Source organism: Tiliqua scincoides, chromosome 8 (assembly GCF_035046505.1).
Source record: "Tiliqua scincoides isolate rTilSci1 chromosome 8, rTilSci1.hap2, whole genome shotgun sequence".
Taxonomy (NCBI): Eukaryota; Metazoa; Chordata; class Lepidosauria; order Squamata; family Scincidae; genus Tiliqua; species Tiliqua scincoides.
Window position 1 is genome coordinate 40,903,352 of NC_089828.1, and position 19,710 is coordinate 40,923,061.

General features: G+C 44.1%; 1 protein-coding gene across 4 annotated transcripts in view; it reads left to right on the forward strand.

Annotated features, from left to right (window-relative positions):
* The first annotated feature begins 552 nt into the window (after positions 1-552).
* CREB3L3 (cAMP responsive element binding protein 3 like 3) overlaps positions 553-19,710 on the forward strand; it is a 34,131-nt gene continuing 14,973 nt past the window's right edge. The window contains exons 1-5 of one of the 4 annotated variants that reach the window (XM_066635783.1): positions 553-718; positions 5,254-5,339; positions 12,545-12,669; positions 14,611-14,911; positions 18,663-18,781. In XM_066635783.1, the coding sequence (XP_066491880.1) occupies positions 12,547-12,669; positions 14,611-14,911; positions 18,663-18,781 (543 nt within the window). In that variant the 5' untranslated portion in view covers positions 553-718; positions 5,254-5,339; positions 12,545-12,546. Of the gene's footprint in view, positions 719-5,253; positions 5,340-5,991; positions 6,061-9,245; positions 9,318-12,544; positions 12,670-14,610; positions 14,912-18,662; positions 18,782-19,710 lie in introns of those variants that run through there. The other 3 variants (XM_066635782.1, XM_066635785.1, XM_066635786.1) reach the window with 3 other exon arrangements.

Here is a 19,710-nt window from a genome sequence, read left to right on the forward strand (position 1 = left end):
TTTCTCAACGGACTTCGAGAGCCCGCCCACGCGCACGAACGCGCATGCGCGCTAGAGATAGAGTAACTGGCGAACTAAGGATGCGGGGGGAGGGGAGAGAGTGAAATCTCGCGAGAACCTGCCTTCACCACGGCTTCGAAGCTTGGCGCATGCGCATGAAGGCGGAAAAGCGGCTCTTGCTTTCGGTGGGGGGGGAGGCAGAGTCCTGGCCTGTGAGGCGCAGGGAGGGGAGGCAGGTGAGGCAGAGCCTCCCCAGACCTGCCATGTGAGGCGCAGGGTGGGGAGGCAGGTGAGACAGAACCTCCTCAGCCCTGCTCTGCCGTTTGAGGCGCAGGGTGGGGAGGCAGGTGAGACAGAGCCTCCCCACCGGAGTTCTTCGAACAGCGCCGCAGCCACCGCTGCGGTGTGAGGTGCTCAAGCACACTCAACCCACGCGCAAAGCGCTTGGGTTGAGCACCTCATGTGGCGGTGGCACTGTTTGAAGGACTCCGGTGGGGAGGCTCTGCCTCGCCTGCCTCCCCACCCTGCGCCTCACACGGCAGGGCTGGGGAGGTTCTGTTTCACCTGCCTCTCACCCTGCGCCTCACACTGCAGTGGCGCTTTTCGGGGCTCTCCATCCCTCATTCTGAGGGAGCTGAAAAGGACACCGACCAGATCCTGAACTGAATCAGAGCAAAAGGAAAACGAACCAACGAACCTTTCTCAGTGGCCCTAGAAGGTTTGTGTAAATGATAATAATGAAAAAGTCTTCTGAGGGTGCACGGAGTGCCTTTCCCTCCTCACCACAAGCAGGATTTCATTTCAACTTGTTTTGCTTTCCACCTGACAGCCTTTGAACATGCAAATTAATCATTGTCTTGACTAATGCTATTTTTATTATTTTCAGAAATCGCACACTAAGTAAAAATAATAATCAAGAAAAGAGTGCCTCTGGCCACGCATCAAGGCCTCATTTCCTTCACCACTGAGCTTTCAGAGGCTGGCCAACCATATGAAGCTGGTGGCTGAAACAGACTGAAAGCAGTCATGGGGAAAATGCATTTGCTTGCCCCATCACATATAAGTGGCTTACCACATGAGGCAGTGCTTCCTGGGTCATTTACCAACTACCTGTAGTTTTTGGCACACCCAGCTTGGCCTCTGACCACTAGCATGTTAACTCTACACGCATATGGTTTAAATGGCATGCTAAGTGTATGTACGAGTGATGAGTGTTCATGGAATGCTTACAGGGGCAATGCTGTTGTTACATCTGCTTTGACCCTCTCAGAAATAGCTTCTAAATCAGGGCAGCATGAATTTTGTGTAGATAGGACTTACTTACAGTGGTAAGTGCCACGGAACCATGCCTAACAGGAAAACTCTATATGCCAAAAACATATCTGTTATTTACTATACAATGTTTTAACGTGTATTATACTGACATGTGCTAAAAATGTAGCACATGGCTTCATGCTAGAGCAGTGATTTTCAATCTTTTTCATCTCATGGCACACTGAGAAGGTACTAAAATGGTCAAGGCACACCATCAGTCTTTTGTCAATTGACAAGGCACTCTGTACTGCCAGCAGGGGGCTCACACCCCCAGTGGCCTTACTAATAAATAACCCTCCCCCAAACTCCCATGGCACACCTGCAGAGCATTTGTGGCACACCAGAGTCACATGGCACAGTGGTTGAAAATAGCTGTGCTAGAGCCTCAGCATCTCTCATATTAACAATTAAGCTATGGATAAAATGACAACAGGAGGGAGTAAAAGATTATACATGTTGGATGGGCTTTTAAAAAAATGTTTCTCTCTGCTCCGAATACTGTATTTTCTGTACCCTGCTCCCACAGGGTCTCTAAATAAAAAATTCATCCAATGATCCTAACTTGCAAGACATTCTAAAGAAAACAGCAGTGTACATGTGCCATCTTCCTTTCCCCTACCCCACTGTTTGGAAACACTGCACCCGCTGTACTGTTCCATTCCTCTTTCTCACTACAGTACTTCATCCATCTGCCAAGCTGCTCACGTTGCTCCCCGTCCCCATGGCAGCAAAACACCTCTCAGTTGCTTAAAAATAGAAAGAACAAAACACATCTTTCATGCTTGTCTTTCTTCCTGACCAGCATATAAAAGATAGAACTGGATTTGCTAAGTAGACTGAGTGGCTGGGTGGTACATGTGCATACACACACACGTGCACCAGCATGAGAGATGCATATCCACTAAGCAAATTATCCATAACTCTTGGTGGATATGAAATTAGCACCTTACTTTTACCACTGTTGAATGTATATTTAGCATCCAGTACTGTGTAAAGCAGGGGTGTTAAACATAAGGCCTGGGGGCCGGATGCAGCCCGAAGAAGCTTTTTGTCTGGCCCTCAGGCTCTCAGCTGATGAGCAGTGCTGAGGTGTTATTGTTTAAAGGGCAGTCCACATGAAAATTGGGCTCTCCCAAGACTTGAAATATGATAAAGATTTGTGTGTTTTCTCTTTTGTTATTTGCTGCTAATGGGTTCCTAAGTGAGAAAAAGTGCTTATTTTTGGTTATGACTAATGACATCACTTCTTGCCTAATGACATCACCTCTGTCCCTCAGCAGGCATAATGAATGCTATTTGGCCCTCAGTATGAAACAAATGTGACAGCCCTAAGGTAAAGTGTTGTACAAAATGCATGTTCACCTGGATATAAAGCTCTGTGATGTTCTCCATTGAGAAGCACTTCTCTAAGCCCATATATGTCCATTGGAGACATAGACGTACATTAAAGTCTGAAACTGGGTTAAGGACAAATCACGTCCTCTAGTGGGAAGTGTGGAACATGCAGGTTATGCTCTGAAATCTGGTTGGGAGGATCCATTTTCTATAGTATCCCTGCTCTTCCAAATGACTCTGGGCATCTAGTTGCTACCTTTTTTCCCTCAGTGAAAACTATTTTTGAAGCAGCTGCATGCTCTGGATACTTTGTTTTGCAAAAGCAAGTACACAACATGAACAAAATCTGCAAATGAGAAAATATTTGCAGCTTCTCAGCACAGAACGAAATAGAAATAGAACAAAAAGGCATAAAAGAGAGTTGGAGACGTCCTAGCGATATGTAATCCATGTGAAATTAAAGGGAAAGTGTAAAATTGAAGACTCAGGGCCCAATCCTATTCAACTTTCCAGCACTGGTGCAGCCGCAATGCAGCCTTGAGGTAAGGGAACAAATGTTCCCATACCTTGAGGAGGCATCTGTGACTGCCTCTTCATCATAGGATGCAGTGAACACCACATTGGCACAGCTGCACCGGCACAGGAAAATTGGATAGGATTGGTCCCTCAATCCTAACCCACTTTCCAGCACCAACATAAGGGCAGTGCAGCTCCAAGGTAAGGGAACAAACATTCCCTTACTTTGAGGAGGCCTCCATGAGTGCCACCCAGCTGCAGGATGCAGCACATGTCCCATTGGCACAGCTATGCCAGTGCTGGAAAGTTGGTTAGAATTTTGGCCTAAGAGTCCTATCTTTGTGTGCTGAATAAACTACCACAGGGAGAACTGAGGCAATGTATCGCTGTGTTGGCAAATGTGCAGAAAGTGACAGCTGTAATGATGGGCAAAAAGCTGAGACTTGCAAGTAGCATCAGATGCAATGTTTAGCAAAACTTCCTTCTGTCGGCCATATTCTCCTTAATGTATAAAAGTAACGAAACATCGGAACCTGGAATTGGCACCACCCACTAATTCACTTGGTTGGGTAAATAGCTTCTTTCCAGTATGAACAATGCCAGGCGCTTGGACAGAATTTGTCCTTATTATGGATTTCAACTATTTTCTCCCCTTTCTTCGCCACAGGTTGGGGGGGGGGGCAGGAAAGGGATTTAAAGAATCCTTCACCTGTGTCTTGGTTTTTAGGAGAAAGTGGTTGAGGTACATTATAAAAGATTAAGGGGATAGATAGGAATGGGGCTATGCTGGAGGCCATATAGCCTCAGTTCATCAGTTACCTGTCAAAAACATTTGAAACTGATAGTACCAGGGACAAAAGGTTGAGGGAAGGCATCCATGAGCCGTGCCAGTGTCCATGCCTGGTCACTAGAGACCTCGGACCAAAGTCATGTACTGGACCATGGTATGTTGGGCCCCAGTGCCTCCAAGCATACTGGTGGCAGGTTACAGGCAATGGCACCTCCTCCATCCCTCTCCACTGGCAAATGTGAACATCCCCTAGAAGCCTGCAATAACACAGAGGCCTCTGGTGGATGGTTCCATTTGTAGATAGAAGTACTAGGTGCAGTGGTGGTGTGAATCTCTTGGCCAACGTTTGCCACCATGGCCAAGAGAAGGGAGTTTGGGGTTAGTCTGACTGGGTGGGCCCTCTGATGGGCATGGGTCCCCAACAGGGTTACCAATTTGTCCTGAATGACCCTGTTTCTCCAGCTGTTTTCTTTTTTTCTCAGGGTGGCAAAGATTAATCTCAGATCAGTTTTGGGCTGCTGCTGGACTCTACCCCTTTACCATGGCACTCTGCCCTGGCTCCAGTTATTTTCTCCTATTTTTCAAAGGTTAATAGTCTTGTTACTTCAGCAGGGCCCTCCTTGTGACATCAGGAGAACCTGCATCAGATCACCCCCCCCCCTTTCATTTTCAGCTTTTTAGATGTATCTGACCTGGCAACTCCAGCCTTCTGCCAGTGCTAGCCAACTCCTGATGCTGCTCTTGGGCATAGAAATGGAACATGGTTTAGCCAGAATTGACTGATAAGGAAAAGAGACATCCAGAGGGAAGGCCCTAAAGGAGGGAGGGGATCATAGAGAGAAAAGCATTATTATTCAGTACATAGCACAAGTCTGTACAACATGACCCACCAAGCCCAGTTGTTCAGATGTAATATACTGTATATCATAATGTAAGCAAAAAGTAAGTCCTTGCCCCAGGTATCTTACAGTTCTACAGTCCAAAATTAGAATGAGTGGCAGTGATGACATAGAAAGCCCTTAGGAAAAATATTGAAATGTACAGAATTTGTAACTGGATGAAGTGGAAGGACTGAGATGAATCAAAACCATTCTTTAAGGGGCCATTTACTGTCACAGAAGCAGGAAGATTTACAGGCCTGTCTATAGTAAACCAGGGATTAGGCTTTTCAAATGTTTGTTGTGTTTTGTTAATTTTTAAGCAAGTATTGCCCTTTCTGAGAAGTAGGTTTTACCACTGTTTGCCTTTGAGGTAGGGGTGGCTCAACGTGAGAAACAAGGCATCCATTTTCTCCCCAGCTGCTCCCATCCCTTCTGAGAATAAGATCCAAAGGTGAAGTGGGTACAGGAAGCTCCCTGACACCAAAGTCTCCCTTGAAGAACAGGTGAGTAAAACAGCTCGTGACTGGGGTGTGGCAGGCAGGAACTAAGATTGAGGAGCAAGGGGCAACTCAGCCAGGCAACTGGCGCCATCGTCATCCCCTGATTATGCAATACCCCCTATAATTAAAAGCCCACAACCTGGTTACCCATGGATGAGGCAGGCGTCTTTGAACCAATAGATTGGGTTTGTCAAAGGGGCGAGGAAAAGGAAAGTCGCAGGGCCTTACTTCTCAGTGAACATGCATAGGATTGTGGTGTTACATTTGCATAAGTGAAGCTTTAGTGGCTGGGCTCATATAAAAATACATTTTCTCTGAGTCTAACTACTCAGAACAAAATTCACAAAACAGAAGAAACAGACAGTACAGGCTCAGGCCAATAATAATTGTACTGAGTCTAGGGTTGTTGGCATCCTTCAGTCTCGGAAGACTATGGTATCGCTCTCTGAATAGTGGTTCTGGGACAGAGTGTCCTCTCCAGTGCGTGAAGCCTGGGTAAAGTAGATATGGAGGATAGACTGAGTCTATCACTGTTTAAAACAAAGGAGCGAAAAGGCAATTCTTGACTGGAGATTATATAAATTAGATTACAAACAATTTTCCTTCTTCTCTGACCATCCTTCCTTCTATCAGCTGCCACACTAAGACCATTTAACACAGCTGTGTGAGAAGATAGCCAGATTTGAATCAGGAGATGAAGGTTCAAGTCCCACCTCTGCCATAGGTACGTTGTGTGACCTTAGGTTGCAATCCTATCCACACTTTCCTGGGAGTAAGGTCCATTGAGTATAATGGGACTTACTTCTGAGGAGACAGGCATAGGCTTGTGCTCTTAGTCATGCCACCATCTCCCAGATTCATTTCCCCGTTCATAAAATGTGGAAAATCCACACAATAAAGATCGCAAGTGACTATTTCTAGTGATAAATAAGACTTGGCAATAAATCAACAGGCAGAGTTTATTTTTTCAGGAGGTCAGATGTTTTTTGGAATTATTGACTGGGTCTTGACATTTCTTTTGGTTTCACAAGTTCTCTGTACACAGATTCACTGGAAAAAAAGTTTTGCTAATGTTGACTTTTATACATCAACAATATGTGTGTGCATGAGGCCTCAAACACTCTTGGACCCTGAATTAATAAATACCCAGCATTCATTGACTGTGAATATGAGGGCATGCATCCCAAAAGGATTGGGATTGGAATCAAAGTGGAATATTGGCCTTTGAAATGGCTTACAATTTATTTAAAATATTCCAAAAAAATGCATATTAAGAAGCAGCTTAAAACAACCTAAGATCTAAAATATCATTGCACCTTCGCCACTTTCCCAGTGGCATTGAGAAGTTCCAGACTGGACAGCGCTATCAGGTATCATTTCCTTTGAATGAGGGAATACTCATACCCCGGCTAATTGGGTAAGAGGCACTTTTTCAAGTGGGTGCTCCTTTTTTTAGCAGGGGGAGAGTAACTGGCCCACCTCCCCCCAGCACTGTCTGTTCTAGTGGCTGTCTGCTGGTATTCATTTGCATCTTTTAGATTGTGAGCCCTTTTGGGACAGGGAGCCATTTAGTTATTTGATTTTTCTCTGTAAACCGCTTTGTGAACTTTTCGTTGAAAAGCGGTATATAAATACTGTTAATAATTAAAATAATAAATAATACTCGAGGTTTATTGTAACTTTTTAATAACATTTATGATTACTTGATTTATAAATATACAAGCAGAACCTAATGGCAGCTTTTTTCCCCTGTGCAAACAGAAGCATGGGACTGATGGGTTGACGGTCCAGGTCAAGACCTCAGCAAGTGTACAGGGTGGAATCCTCCCTCTCCCTATGTTATGGTCCCAATCTTAATTGGGGCTCTCTTTGACTGCTATTTATCCCCCTCCCTGAACTGTCATGTTGTGAAACATTTTGGCTGCTGATTTATGTAGAATAACTGTCCCTCTTTACCCCAGCATGCCTTCTTTTCCAGTGCCTTTCGCTGGTGTCTCTTTTGCTTCTTTTTTTAGACTGTGAGGCCTTTGAAGACAGGAAACAAGCTATTTTCTGTAAACCACTTTTTAAACTAGTTTTTGTTGAAAAGTGGTACATAAATATTCTTAATAAATAAATAAGCCTGCTGTTAAGAGCACAGAAGAGTTTTTTTCCTGTTCAGTTGGCAATGCTACTTATAAATACCAGTATTATAAGACAGTTTTGATATCATATGACCTTGTCTTGAGAGTCCATCTAGCACTGTGTTGTCTACTCTGGAGTTAGCTGGCCATAAGCTTCAAACAGAGAGAGGTTGTTTTCTCAGATCAGGTATTACACACAGTGGACTTGAACATGGGGCTTTCTTCTTGCAAGTCATGCTGAGCCCTGTTGGGGAGCTATAGCCCCCCTGAGTAGCAACAGAGGAGCATAGTTGTAGGAGAAGATATAGGCTTCACATATAGGCTGATGGGATCTGAGCTATCTGTGACAGATCAAGATCTTGGGGTGGTGTTGGACAGGTCAATGAAAGTGTCGACCCAATGTGCGGCAGCAGTTAAGAAGGCCAATTCTATGCTTGGGATCATTAGAAAGGGTATTGAGAACAAAACAGCTAATATTATAATGCCATTGTACAAATCAATGGTAAGGCCACACCTGGAGTATTGTGTCCAGTTCTGGTCGCCGCATCTCAAAAAAGACATAGTGGAAATGGAAAAGGTGCAAAAGAGAGCGACTAAGATTATTACTGGGATGGGGCACCTTCCTTATGAGGAAAGGCTATGGCGTTTGGGCCTCTTCAACCTAGAAAAGAGGCACCTGAGGGTTGACATGATTGAGACATACAAAATTATACAGGGGATGGACAGAGTGAATAGAGAGATGCTCTTTACACTCTCACATAACACCAGAACCAGGGGACATCCACTAAAATTGAGTGTTGGGAGAGTTAGGACAGACAAAAGAAAATATTTCTTTACTCGATGTGTGGTTGGTCTGTGGAACTCCTTGCCACAGGATGTGGTGATGGCATCTGGCCTGGACGCCTTTAAAAGGGGATTGGACAAGTTTCTGGAGGAAAAATCCTTTGTGGGGTACAAGCCATGATGTGTATGTGCAACCTCCTGATTTTAGAAATGGGCTATGTCAGAATGCCAGATGCAAGGGAGTGCACCAGAATGAGGTCTCTTGTTATCTGGTGTGCTCCCTGGGACATTTGGTGGGCCACTGTGAGATACAGGAAGCTGGACTAGATGGGCCTATGGCCTGATCCAGTGGGGCTGTTCTTATGTTCTTATTAAGATGTTTTTGCTCATCAATACCTGAAACTGGGTTCTAAGAATAGGGCCATTGGTTCCTACACAGTACGTACTGTGACTGGCAGCAGCTCTCTAGGGTCTTTACTAGCCCACTATTCAAGAAGATCGTTTTAAAAACTGGCAGAGTTTGAACCTGGAATTTCCTGCCTGCAAAATATTGGTTCTGCCTTGAGCTGTCACTATGGCATCTTCTGAAATGATTGTGACAGCAATAAGACTATGCAGTAGTGATTAAAATGCAATTAATGAATATGCTGTTCCTTGAAATGCATCTTGTAAAGTGGGTAAAAGTTCGCAGTAAATACAGCCCAAGAGAGGACTTTACACCTATGGTCTCAGCGCCCGCCTCAAATTGGAAAGGAGGGGGTGGGTTGGAGGGGACAAAGCTATTTAGATAATGGTTACCCAATTTGGCCCTCTGATAACTGTGTCTCTGTGTCTGTGTCAGTCTCTGCCCCATTGGTGAAGCAGATGAAGGGAGGGATTTAGAGTTCCTGATATTATTTTCCTCTGTTGGAGTTTAAACTTTGCCACATCGTAGAAAGAGGTGTTGGGGCAGAGGGATCTAAAACAAGAGGGAAAAGAAAACCCACCACCTCAACCATCTCTGCTGAGAGCACTGGTGGAATAAAATCCATTCCTCCAAACTGCAGTGAAGGAGGCGAAGTCACTGACAACTGGGGTGAGTTTGCACCCTTTGATTTCTGGTAATTTTTTTTCTTGTTTAACCCAACACAGCCTGCCTCTGGAAACCAGTGCAGTGCAAACAAGAGGGCAAAGGTCAGGATGGGATAGTGGGGGCGTACTGTGTAGTGGATAGAGATAAGTCTGTTCCCCAGATAATGCTTGGACACACAAACAACACATGGTTTAGCTCTCACATGGGTTAGCAGGCAGCCCTTATTCCAATAGGTTTGTGTGTGTGTGTGTGTTTGTGTGTGCGCGTGCGTGCGTGTGTGTGCGTGTGTGTGTGTGTGTGAAATTCAATTTTTCAATTCAATGTCTTCACAGTCAGAGATGAGTATTGATGTTTCATGTATAGGTGTGAACTGGGAAGTTGTGTGCACACAAACTCTGAATACTAATTTCCTGGGAGAAACCTTGTCGCAGTAGTTTTCTACTAAATCAAATTTAATTCCCACTAGAAGATTACAGAGTAGGTCCCATAATTCCCAAGGGATTGGCATTCATAAGTACTCAGTGTAGAGTTGCCAACTTTTTGCTGGCCCTGTTCCTGTGCAATAAATTAAGCATGCAGAAATTAAGGAGGGACAACTTTTTCCACCACTTACACATCCATGCCAGGTACAGTTCCACTGGCTACATTTCTGCACATCAAGCCACTGTTCAAGGATCAGGGTCATGAAAGGAAGGGCTTCTGACCTTTTGAACAGAAATGCTTGGCTTGAGAGTTGTTTTTCAGAAACAGAAACCTTTGAATTCCCTTTCTTTTTTGTAGGGGCATGTGGAATAGCTTGTTGAAAGCAATTCGGTGGAGAACAGGAAAGAGCTAATTTATAATTCAATTGCATACAGATATGAGTTATTGGCACTTCTCATTGGAGCAGAGTATCTGTGTGCCTAAAGATTGTTATTCAATTAAAGAAATATTAGGCTGTAATCTTACACAGTATACACTTTCCTGGGACTAAGCCCTGTGAGGCACTATGGGACTTACTTTTGACATGCGCAGGGTTGCATTGTTAGTCAAGTAATTAATCAGTTAAATCTATACATATTGGCATATGAGTAAAAATAATTTTGAAGCAAAAAAACATTCTTAGTTTTTAGATAATGCAAGGTATGTGTCAAGAGAGACATCAACTCAGAAGAGGCATTCCTTCCAGTATAAGAAGGAAAGAGGAACGCCTTGTTGTGATTTTCCTCCCTTTAGTCTCCACATCCCAAAAAAGATGTAGTGGAAATGGAAAAGGTGCAGAAGAGAGCGACCAAAATGATTACTGGGCTGGGACACCTACCTCCCTTTTGAGGAAAGGCTACAGTGTTTGCAGCTCTTCAGTCTAGAAAAAAGTTGCCTGAGGGGGACATGATTGAGACACACAAAATTATTCAGGGGATGGATATAATGGATAGAGGGATGTTCTTTTCCCTCTCACTTAACACCAGAACCAGGGTACACCCACTAAAATTGAGTGTCGAAACAGAACAGACAAAAAGTAGTATTTCTTTACCTAGTGTGTAATTAGTCTGTGGAACTTCTTGCTACAGGATGTCGTGATGGCGTCTGGCCTAGATGCCTTTAAAAGGGGATTGGACAAATTTCTGGAGGAAAAGTCCATTGCGGGTTACAATCCATGATGGGTATGTGCAACCTCCTGGTTTTAGAAGTAGGCTACCAGATGCAAGAGAGTGGCACTAGGATGCAGGTATCTTGTTGTCTTGTGTGCTCCCTGAGGCATCTGGTGGGCTGCTGTGAGATAGAGAAAGCTGAATTATATGGGCCTTTGGCTTGATCCGGAAAGGCTCTTCTTATGTTCTTATGACTGCAATCCTATACACACTTTCCTGAGTGTAAGTCCCATAGAACACAATGGGACTTACTTCCTAGTAGATATGCATAGAATTGTGCTCTATGTTACCTATTTTCCATTCTAAGAGCCTGAGCAAAGTCCACAAGCAGCAGGGATATTGGCAGCCTGCAGCAATCTCTTGTTCTTTGTTTAAAAGTCTGTTATCCACCAGCTGTGTGTGTTTGTGGACTGGTCACCCATACAAAGAAGCAAATGCACCATCTCCTCCAGTTGGATTAACAAGGGTTGTTATAAGTTGACAAATGGAAGGACCTGCTGTAGTATTGAATTTGAGGTAGGTTTGAATCCAGAATCTGTTGCTTACATTTCCCATAAGAGTCCAGGAGGGCTGCCCTTATGTTCTTATGTGGAACAGTCTATAACTTTAGAGAAGCTTTCTGGAACTGGAATTTGAAATCCTTCTACAAGGTTGAATGTTATAGCGACTTTCAGTCCATTGAAGTTTTCCGATAGATCTCCATTTCCAGAGATTATGTGCATCCGATCAACAGTTGTTGGGGAATAACAAATGACACAATGTCCTGTTTGTGTATGTTCTCCTCTGTGTCCTGATCTCCAGCAATAGAAAAAGAAACTGACATTCCAGTGGAAGAGAAGCATGAGGGAATAGTTCTTCCGCTTCTCCATAAGAAAGTAAGGATTCCTGTATTGAGTCTGTCTTAGTTTACCTGATGAGATGGATTCAACATGGCAGTTCTTGTGGAGTGGTGGAAGAACTGTCTACTCTTGCTCCTGTCTCACTAATATGTTGTTACTGGTTCCTGTTGTTGGGGATCAGGACATGGAGGCGAACCCTACTCAACTCTCATGCATATTCCTGGAAAATGGGATAATAAAATCAAGAGGGCAATAAGAGGGAAAGCAAACAGAGGCTAAAGCATGATCAGAGTAGCAAGATGTCCTATTGTTGTTCTAGCTCAGGGGTGCCCAAACCCTGGCCTAGGGGCCACTTGCAGCCCTCAGAGGTTCCCAATCAGGGCCTTGGTGAGCCCCCAGTCTCCAATGAGCCTCTGGCCCTCCAGAGACTTGCTGGAGCCCGTGCTGGCCCAAAGCAACTGCTCTCAGCATGAGGACAACTGTTCAACCTCTCATCTGAGCTGTGGGACAAGGGCTCCCTCCACTACTTGCTGAATTCATATCTGTGATGCAGCAGTGGTAGCAACGGAAAGGCTGGCCATTCATTCATATAAGTGCCATCTCTAATATATTCATTTATGTAAATTTATTCAAATATTAAATTGTAAATTAATTCTTTCTTTCCTGGCCCCTGACTCAGAGAGATGATGTGGCCCTCCTGCCAAAATGTTTGGACATCCCTGTTCTAGCCTATGATCATGTTGTCATTTTTCTTTTGTAGCTATGGCCTCCTCCGGCCTTGACAGCATGGAATTGCTAGATCTCCTGTTTGACCGGCAAGATGGGGTCCTTCGCAACGTGGAACTCGGACCCTCTGCAGCTACTTGGATGGGAACAGAAGACAGTGTGAGAACCTCTCATCCTTAGCCTTCCCCTGTAGTTGCTTCCATGTTAGAGTAGCAGCAGGCAGGAAAGTGGACTTGAAGCTGTACATTTAATGTGTGTATATTCAATGTGTACATGGGGAAGACATTTAATACCACTGGTGGTTTTGGCCACCCCAGGACCTTCAGGTAAGGTGCCACTCCCCCACTGGAAGTAATTGTGGTAACATCATCGTGTCACCATAATTACTTCCAGAATCATGCTGATCTAAGGGCTGCCCCCTCCTTCTTCCCTCCTTTCTTTAAAGGGGAAGAAGTTATTTTAAAAACCTATTGTGTGCCACTCTGGGCCATCCCCCCTTCCCCCCTTTTTTTAAAGGGGAAGAAGCAGGCAACCCTCAGATTGGCATGGTTCTGGACCCTGAGCTGCTGAGTGCCAATCTGACAGGAAGGGATCATGTGGGATAAAAATCTTTAATTAAACAGATGATGAGACAGTGAATCCCCACCCCATGATCACTGGATGTCTGACTTCTTACTAGGCACTACCTTTGTGGACTCACAGCCCAATCCTGAGCTGCCCGGTACACAGGGCTGCAGTGGCGCAGAAAATGGCTGCCGCTGCATCCTGTGCGCTCCAGGCAGCCACTGGTGGCTCCTCAGGAGAAGGGGACTTCCCTTTTCCTGGGTAAAGTGAGTAGCCCTGCAATGGGGCTACTCGATTCTACGGTGACCCAAAGGTGTTGGGTGGCCAGCCTTCCTCCACGCCTCCACCTACCTCTCTGCAGCTCGGCGGTCAGTGTAACCGCCAAGCGGCAGAGCTCTGGCGCTTGCCCGGCACTAGCCCAGCACTGGCCAGCGCTGGCCTAGCACCAGCGGAGCACTGCGCTAGGGCCCACAAACATGCTTTACGACACATTTGTGACAGTGCGCACCAGCAGTGACCTGGCGTGCAAAGCTTAGGACTGGGCCCTCAGTCCTTTTCTCTGTATCCATAAGGACTAGAAACTCACATTTTAAAAACAAGAAGGAAAAACTAAGGAACAGGTGCCATGTTCTGGGTTTATCATGTATGCAAAACTGCAGATGTACAGAACATTATTCATTGTTTGTATTTCCTGTTTTGGTCAGATGTAGCAGAATGTCCAGGTAAGACACCTCTAAACTTGGGATGAAGCTGTAGCTCAGTGTAGAGCACAAGCTTTGTATGCAGAAGAGTGAGGTTCAGAGACCTAGCATCTCCTAGTAGGGCAGGGAAAAGCTTCTGCTGAAGACCCTGGAGAGCTGCTGCCGGTGACTATGGCCATACTGAGCTAGAGTATTGGTTCAATGCACCCAACTGTGCATTGGGTTCCCACTGGGTGGGTTGCAAGCCAATTTCAGACAGGTCCCATCCATTTCAATGTATATTTCATTTTTAATATATTAGACTTGATGCTACAATGGTATGTGACTGCATTTGGGGAAATGTTACAGATCTGTACTTTTAACAGTGTACTCTGAAAATGCTTTTAACAATGACAGTCAATGGGGCTCACTCCTGAGTAATTGTGGATAGGAGTGCAGCCTTTGTGATGTTTGTGGATTTTTTTTTTAAACAGATCAGCAACTGCTTGAGATAGTTAGAAGGGTTCTTCTTTATTTTAAAGACATTTTAAAAACTCATACTTGTAAACTTTTAATTTACTTACTTGATTTGGGGGTGTTAAAAATTTTGATGCTCAGTGATGTCACTTCCATCCATGGCATCACTTCCCAGTTAATGACATCACTTGTGGTGGTTCCCGACAGATTGTCATTCTAAAAAGTGGGTCCCAGTGCTAAAAAGTTTGAGAACTACTGAGCTAGAGAATCCGATGGTCTGGCTCAGTAAAAGGCAGTTTCATATATATTTGTGTTAATTCTAACATAGAGTTCAGATATTTTCTCTCCTTTCATGGGGTGTTTTCTCTGTCTTTTATAGCACTTACTCAATGCTCAAGAGAATGAGGATTTCATCGCCTCCATCTTGGGCCCCTCAGACTCCATCCTAGACTCTCCAAGCTGGTCTCCAGCTGCTAGTGATAGTGGCATATCTGAGGATCCAAGTTCTGACCAGCTGGACAGTCCTCCACACTATGTTCCAACAGGCAGTCCAGGAACCTACTCTGATGGAGGGCACAGTGATCTGGCTTACACCCCGTACCAGGACCCATGCCAGACCATGCCTGTCCTGAAAGCACCACCCACTGATGCGCGAGAAGCTGAGGTGTCTATTGACTTTAGTGAGTGCATTTACAGAATCAATTCTCTTGTGATAACTGCCTTTTCTCAGTTTTGCATCTGGTTTGTTGACATATGCAGATGGCTGAACCAGACACTGATGGGAGTTGAGAAGGAGGAAGAGAACCCCCTTTCATTTCAAGCTCACGTAAATGAAAAGTGGAGTGTTTATTTTCAGTCGTTCTCAGTCCTTTAGGTCAGTATCAATACCATTATCAATACTGCCCATGCATAAAGTCTATATTTGAAAAATTGCACTCTAACAAGAGCAAAAGAGACATCACAGTGGTATTGATAATGGTAACCGGTCACATGAGTGACCTGTTACTAGTTGTATAACTGGGGTGTAAGAGTAAGTACTGCAGGCGCTGCAGCACACTGTGTAAGTGGCCCTTCCCATGTAAGTGGAGTCATTCTGGGCAGCAGTGGCAATGCGCCAAAGGCACTGTTTGGTTTGTCTGCACGTTGCCAGGAATGGCTCAGACCGCAAGCGGGAGGGTTCGCTTACAGTGCATTGCAATGCCTGCAGTACTTACTGTTTTGCCCCCCTCCTCTAGCTACGCTATTGTGTAGCTGAAACTCTCTATGATTCCTTGTCCGACATATGTCGGTTGTCTCAGAATGACAACCTCTGGCTCCTGTTTTGTCTAAGTTGTCTTAGCTTACAGTTGTTTGATCTGGGGCACAGAGAATTTGAATACAGTGACTGAATCCCTTTTGGAGACATAAATAAATTTTTATTTAAAATATTTGTACCCTGCATTCCCCCCTCCCCCATTATTGGGGCACCCAGGGTGACTTACAGAAGAGTAATAAACACAAAACATAAAGAACAGCAATGCAAGATGAAAATCAAAAGCAGTACAAGCAGCTTCTTGGTAATTACATTCCCTCAAATATAGAAAGCAGAGCAGTCTTAACCCGAGAGAGGTAAAAAGCAAGGTTAATGAAAAGACAATGAGTGCCATATGACCTTAGGAATGAATTGGATTCTAATAGTATTTTGAAAGTTTTTATAGACTTCTAGAGAGACAATAACCTTCAGTCTACTGGGAATGACAATTAAGAACCTGCATGTTTTAAATTCTGATTTGCAGTTTTGCATTTCTTGCTGTGACGTCTCTTTTGCTCTTGTTACAGTGCAATTTTTCAAATATAGTCTTTATGCATGGGCAGTATTGATAATGGCTTTTATTTGACAGGACAATATTGATTGATCCCTGTGGGATTTAAGGTGCAAGCATGCAGTTTATCTGACTAATTCCTTTCTGAACTGTTTTGTCCATTGTTGTGGAGATCTAGAGGTCTAAGCAAGAATTATCACCAACCACTTACTTTGCAATTCATGTATTCCCGTTAAAATTTGACATCACAGAAAATTAACAGTTGCCAGCCACCACTCAAAAATGGGCACTTAATTTTCTTTTTGCTGAAGCCTAGGCAGTTGGAAGATGCCTTGGTTTCTCCTATAACACCCAATTATGTGTTTAGCGATAGCATGTTGTAGTGTGAACAGACCTTTAAGTGTGTAAGGAGATGCAGAAAGTTTAAATCCATACAGCCTGATCCTATCCTCTCCCCCCTCCCCGCTGTTGCAGCCACACCAAAAATAGTTGTGCTGTATCCAGTGGGATGAGGGTGGATTGGAAGACTTCAACAGGGAAAGGGGATTGAAATCCCCTTGCCCCTTCATAAGCCTCCCCCTCTACAATGGGTCTCCTCTGACCTGCTCTAGCAATTTTGCTAGCTCAAGTCCAAGAAGAGAAAGGGGACAGGAAGGCTATTGAAAAGAGGATAGGATCTGGCGCATGCCATCACTGCTGGATGTATGCCTCCCCAAGCCTCCCCACACCCATTACACTCACCTCCTCACCTAGTTTCAGCCCTCACCTCTTTCCTCCCCCCTCCGACCTTTCTGCCATCTTAACATCATCAGTAGGTGATTGAGGATTTGCTGGAAGTGTGCAGGAAAGCTCCAGCCTCCCTGACAGTACTCCAGCAGTGTGCTACTCATACTTCTAAAGTACTTCTTTACAAAGTAGATATAATTCAAGATCTAGCTAAGAAGCAAACTGAGTCCCATGTTGACCAAAAGAAGATGAACACAAAATGCTTTATTCAGCATCTTTACTCATAAGTACCACTAAGTTTAATGCCTCCACTGGACCAACTGAAGCCTTGCAAGTCACTGTAATGGCAGGAGGTAAGATGTATGAAAAACCAGTTGGGGAAGTCCAGTGTAGGAAGGCTTCCACCCTAATTCAATTTTATGGTGACAGGAATAATATTAAACATTCACCTCTCCAAGAAAATCTTGGGGATCAGTTTCCTCTGGACAAACAATATACATATACGTATACAATATACGTATTGTATACATAAGGATGATTGGAGAGCCATTAACTATGCAGGATGGAAAGACAGGAGAGCAAGATTTTGTTTAGGTGACAAGTACTGAGTAAGCCAGTCTGACTTGGCTAGCTTGCATAATGGAATTTTGTCCATTTAAAACGGGAGCCAATAATGTCAAATTAGTCAGATTTTGACCATCATGGCCAAGATAAGCTAAGTTCATCACATTATGTGTGATATGTAATTTTGAACTTTAAAAAAAAATAGAGAGAGGGAGATTGACAGACAAAAATTTGAACCAGAGTGAAAAATTGCTATACACACACTGACAAAAAGAAGTAGGGGATGATTTGGACACCTCCTAAGTAAATTCAATTCAACTCTTTCCTGAGACTGCAATCTTGTCCACACTTCCTTGGGAGTAAGCCCCATTGACTATAATGGGACTTGCATCTGAGTAGATATGCTTAGGATTGGGCTTCTAGTCATGCTGTGCAAGTTTGAAGCAGAACCTAGCTCTGCACAGCACTGATTAGCAAAAGACTGTGATGGGATGCGACCAAGACCTTCTCACTTACTCTGAGTAGTTTTGCACTTAATACAAAATCCATTTTTAATTGAGGCAACAACAGCATACATGCTCATGCAGGGCTTTTACAACAAAACAGTCCAAACAGCCTGCTTGAAGTACAGAAGGAGGAGCAGACTGGTGATTGAACTTGTGTTAGTTTGCTGGTATGAACATCTGTCGTATGGGGGGGGGGGTTGTGAAACCAAGTGGAAGGTGGGCTGAGAGATGTCCTGTGAGGCGTCTTTTGTATTACACCAGCCTTCCCCCAAAGTTAAAGGGAAGAGAAAAAAATGCACCTGCTTTGCTGGAGCAAGTAGTCAGAAATGAGAATAAGCAGATCTTGCAGCACTCTCAGTCTACAGTAGGTGGCATTAAATCCACTGCTTGCAGCTGTGCTTGAGTTCCAAAGCTATCATAACAAGCTAAACACCCAAACCAAAGTCCATAGAGTCCAAGCAGCAGATATTTGGCTGCTTAGTTCAGGTTAATATGAAATACGCCTGCTCCCTCCACTTTTAGGGTCTGACTGAAAAGGGCTGGCCAGCAAATACTTGCCAGTAAATAACTTACAGCCTCTCCTTGCATAACTTCCTTCTCATGAGGAGTTGATTAAATCTTGGAACTAAAGATAGGATTGGGCATCTCAAGTCAAGTTTTCAAAGAGATGGGAATCTTTACCCCCTAATCTGAATTGTAGCTGCCTCCATGCTCTGGGGATACTGTTTGCTACCAATTTTAACAGAACAAGCCAAATTGCAGCCTGCTTCCCAATTTTCATGTGCTTCAGGTTAGAATGAAATGATCAATAGGTTTCTTCTTTTCCTCTGCAGATATGTGGGATGCAGGATTTTATCCTGAGGAGAGACAAAAGCTAACCTCTATCCACCTGCCAGCACCCTCGTGCACATTGACTGTGAAGGACCTTCTGCTGTCAAACAGCTGCGAGATTGTGAGTAGCAAGAACCTATCCATCCATCTACATCTGGCTTTAGGTATCATGGTATATATACCCAAGATGCATATTGAAATGGGAGTTAAATGGCAGACCTAAGGAATTAACATTTATCACAAGGCCTTTCTACTTGAACAAATTAGTCAGAGCAAGTTGCTGTAACACCGGGTGATTTCCCAGCCTGTAATTCCAAGATGCTACTCCAGAACTTCCTTTTTCAGCTCAGCAAATGTTAGCCATCAAACTACTGCCTCCAAGCACGAAGTTTTTGTATAGTATAAAGCTGCATAGATCCTACAGTCTCTAGTTGAGATGGGTCGGAGCAGTCTTTTGAATTCTCAGGGCAAAATGTATGTCAATTAAAAAAAAAAAGAGAGGCGTTTATTTGAAAAGCAAAATGATTGTGGAACAAAACATTTAAAAACATTTTAAAACCATAGAAATTAGTACTTAATATGCCTTGTTTTTGACCCACCAGACAGTATAGGCTGGGGGAGGGGGGAAGTATCAGGTTTACAGCTACAAGTATGGCCCCATCTTCTTTTTCAAAGAACAGCAACAACTAGTATGAATGTACTAGGGCTGCAATTTTATACACACTTTCCTGAATGTAAATCTCACTGACTGCAATGGAACTTACTTCTGTGTAAACCTGTATAGGGTTGCTCTGTAGGAGACCTTGTTGAACATGCTGATGCACATCTGCCTGTGAGTAAACAGGCATATGTGGCTCAGCTTCACTTTCCATAGGGCTCCTTGTCAGCTATCAGCTTGTCAGTTTTGTGACCCACCAAAAACTGGGTTTCAACTCACTTGTGAGTCTCACAAGTTTGGGAACCTGTCCCACAGTTTGGGAACCACTGTTCTAGAATGCTCTTGGCCCATACTTTTTCCATTGGAATACTAACCACCTTGTGATGTTATAG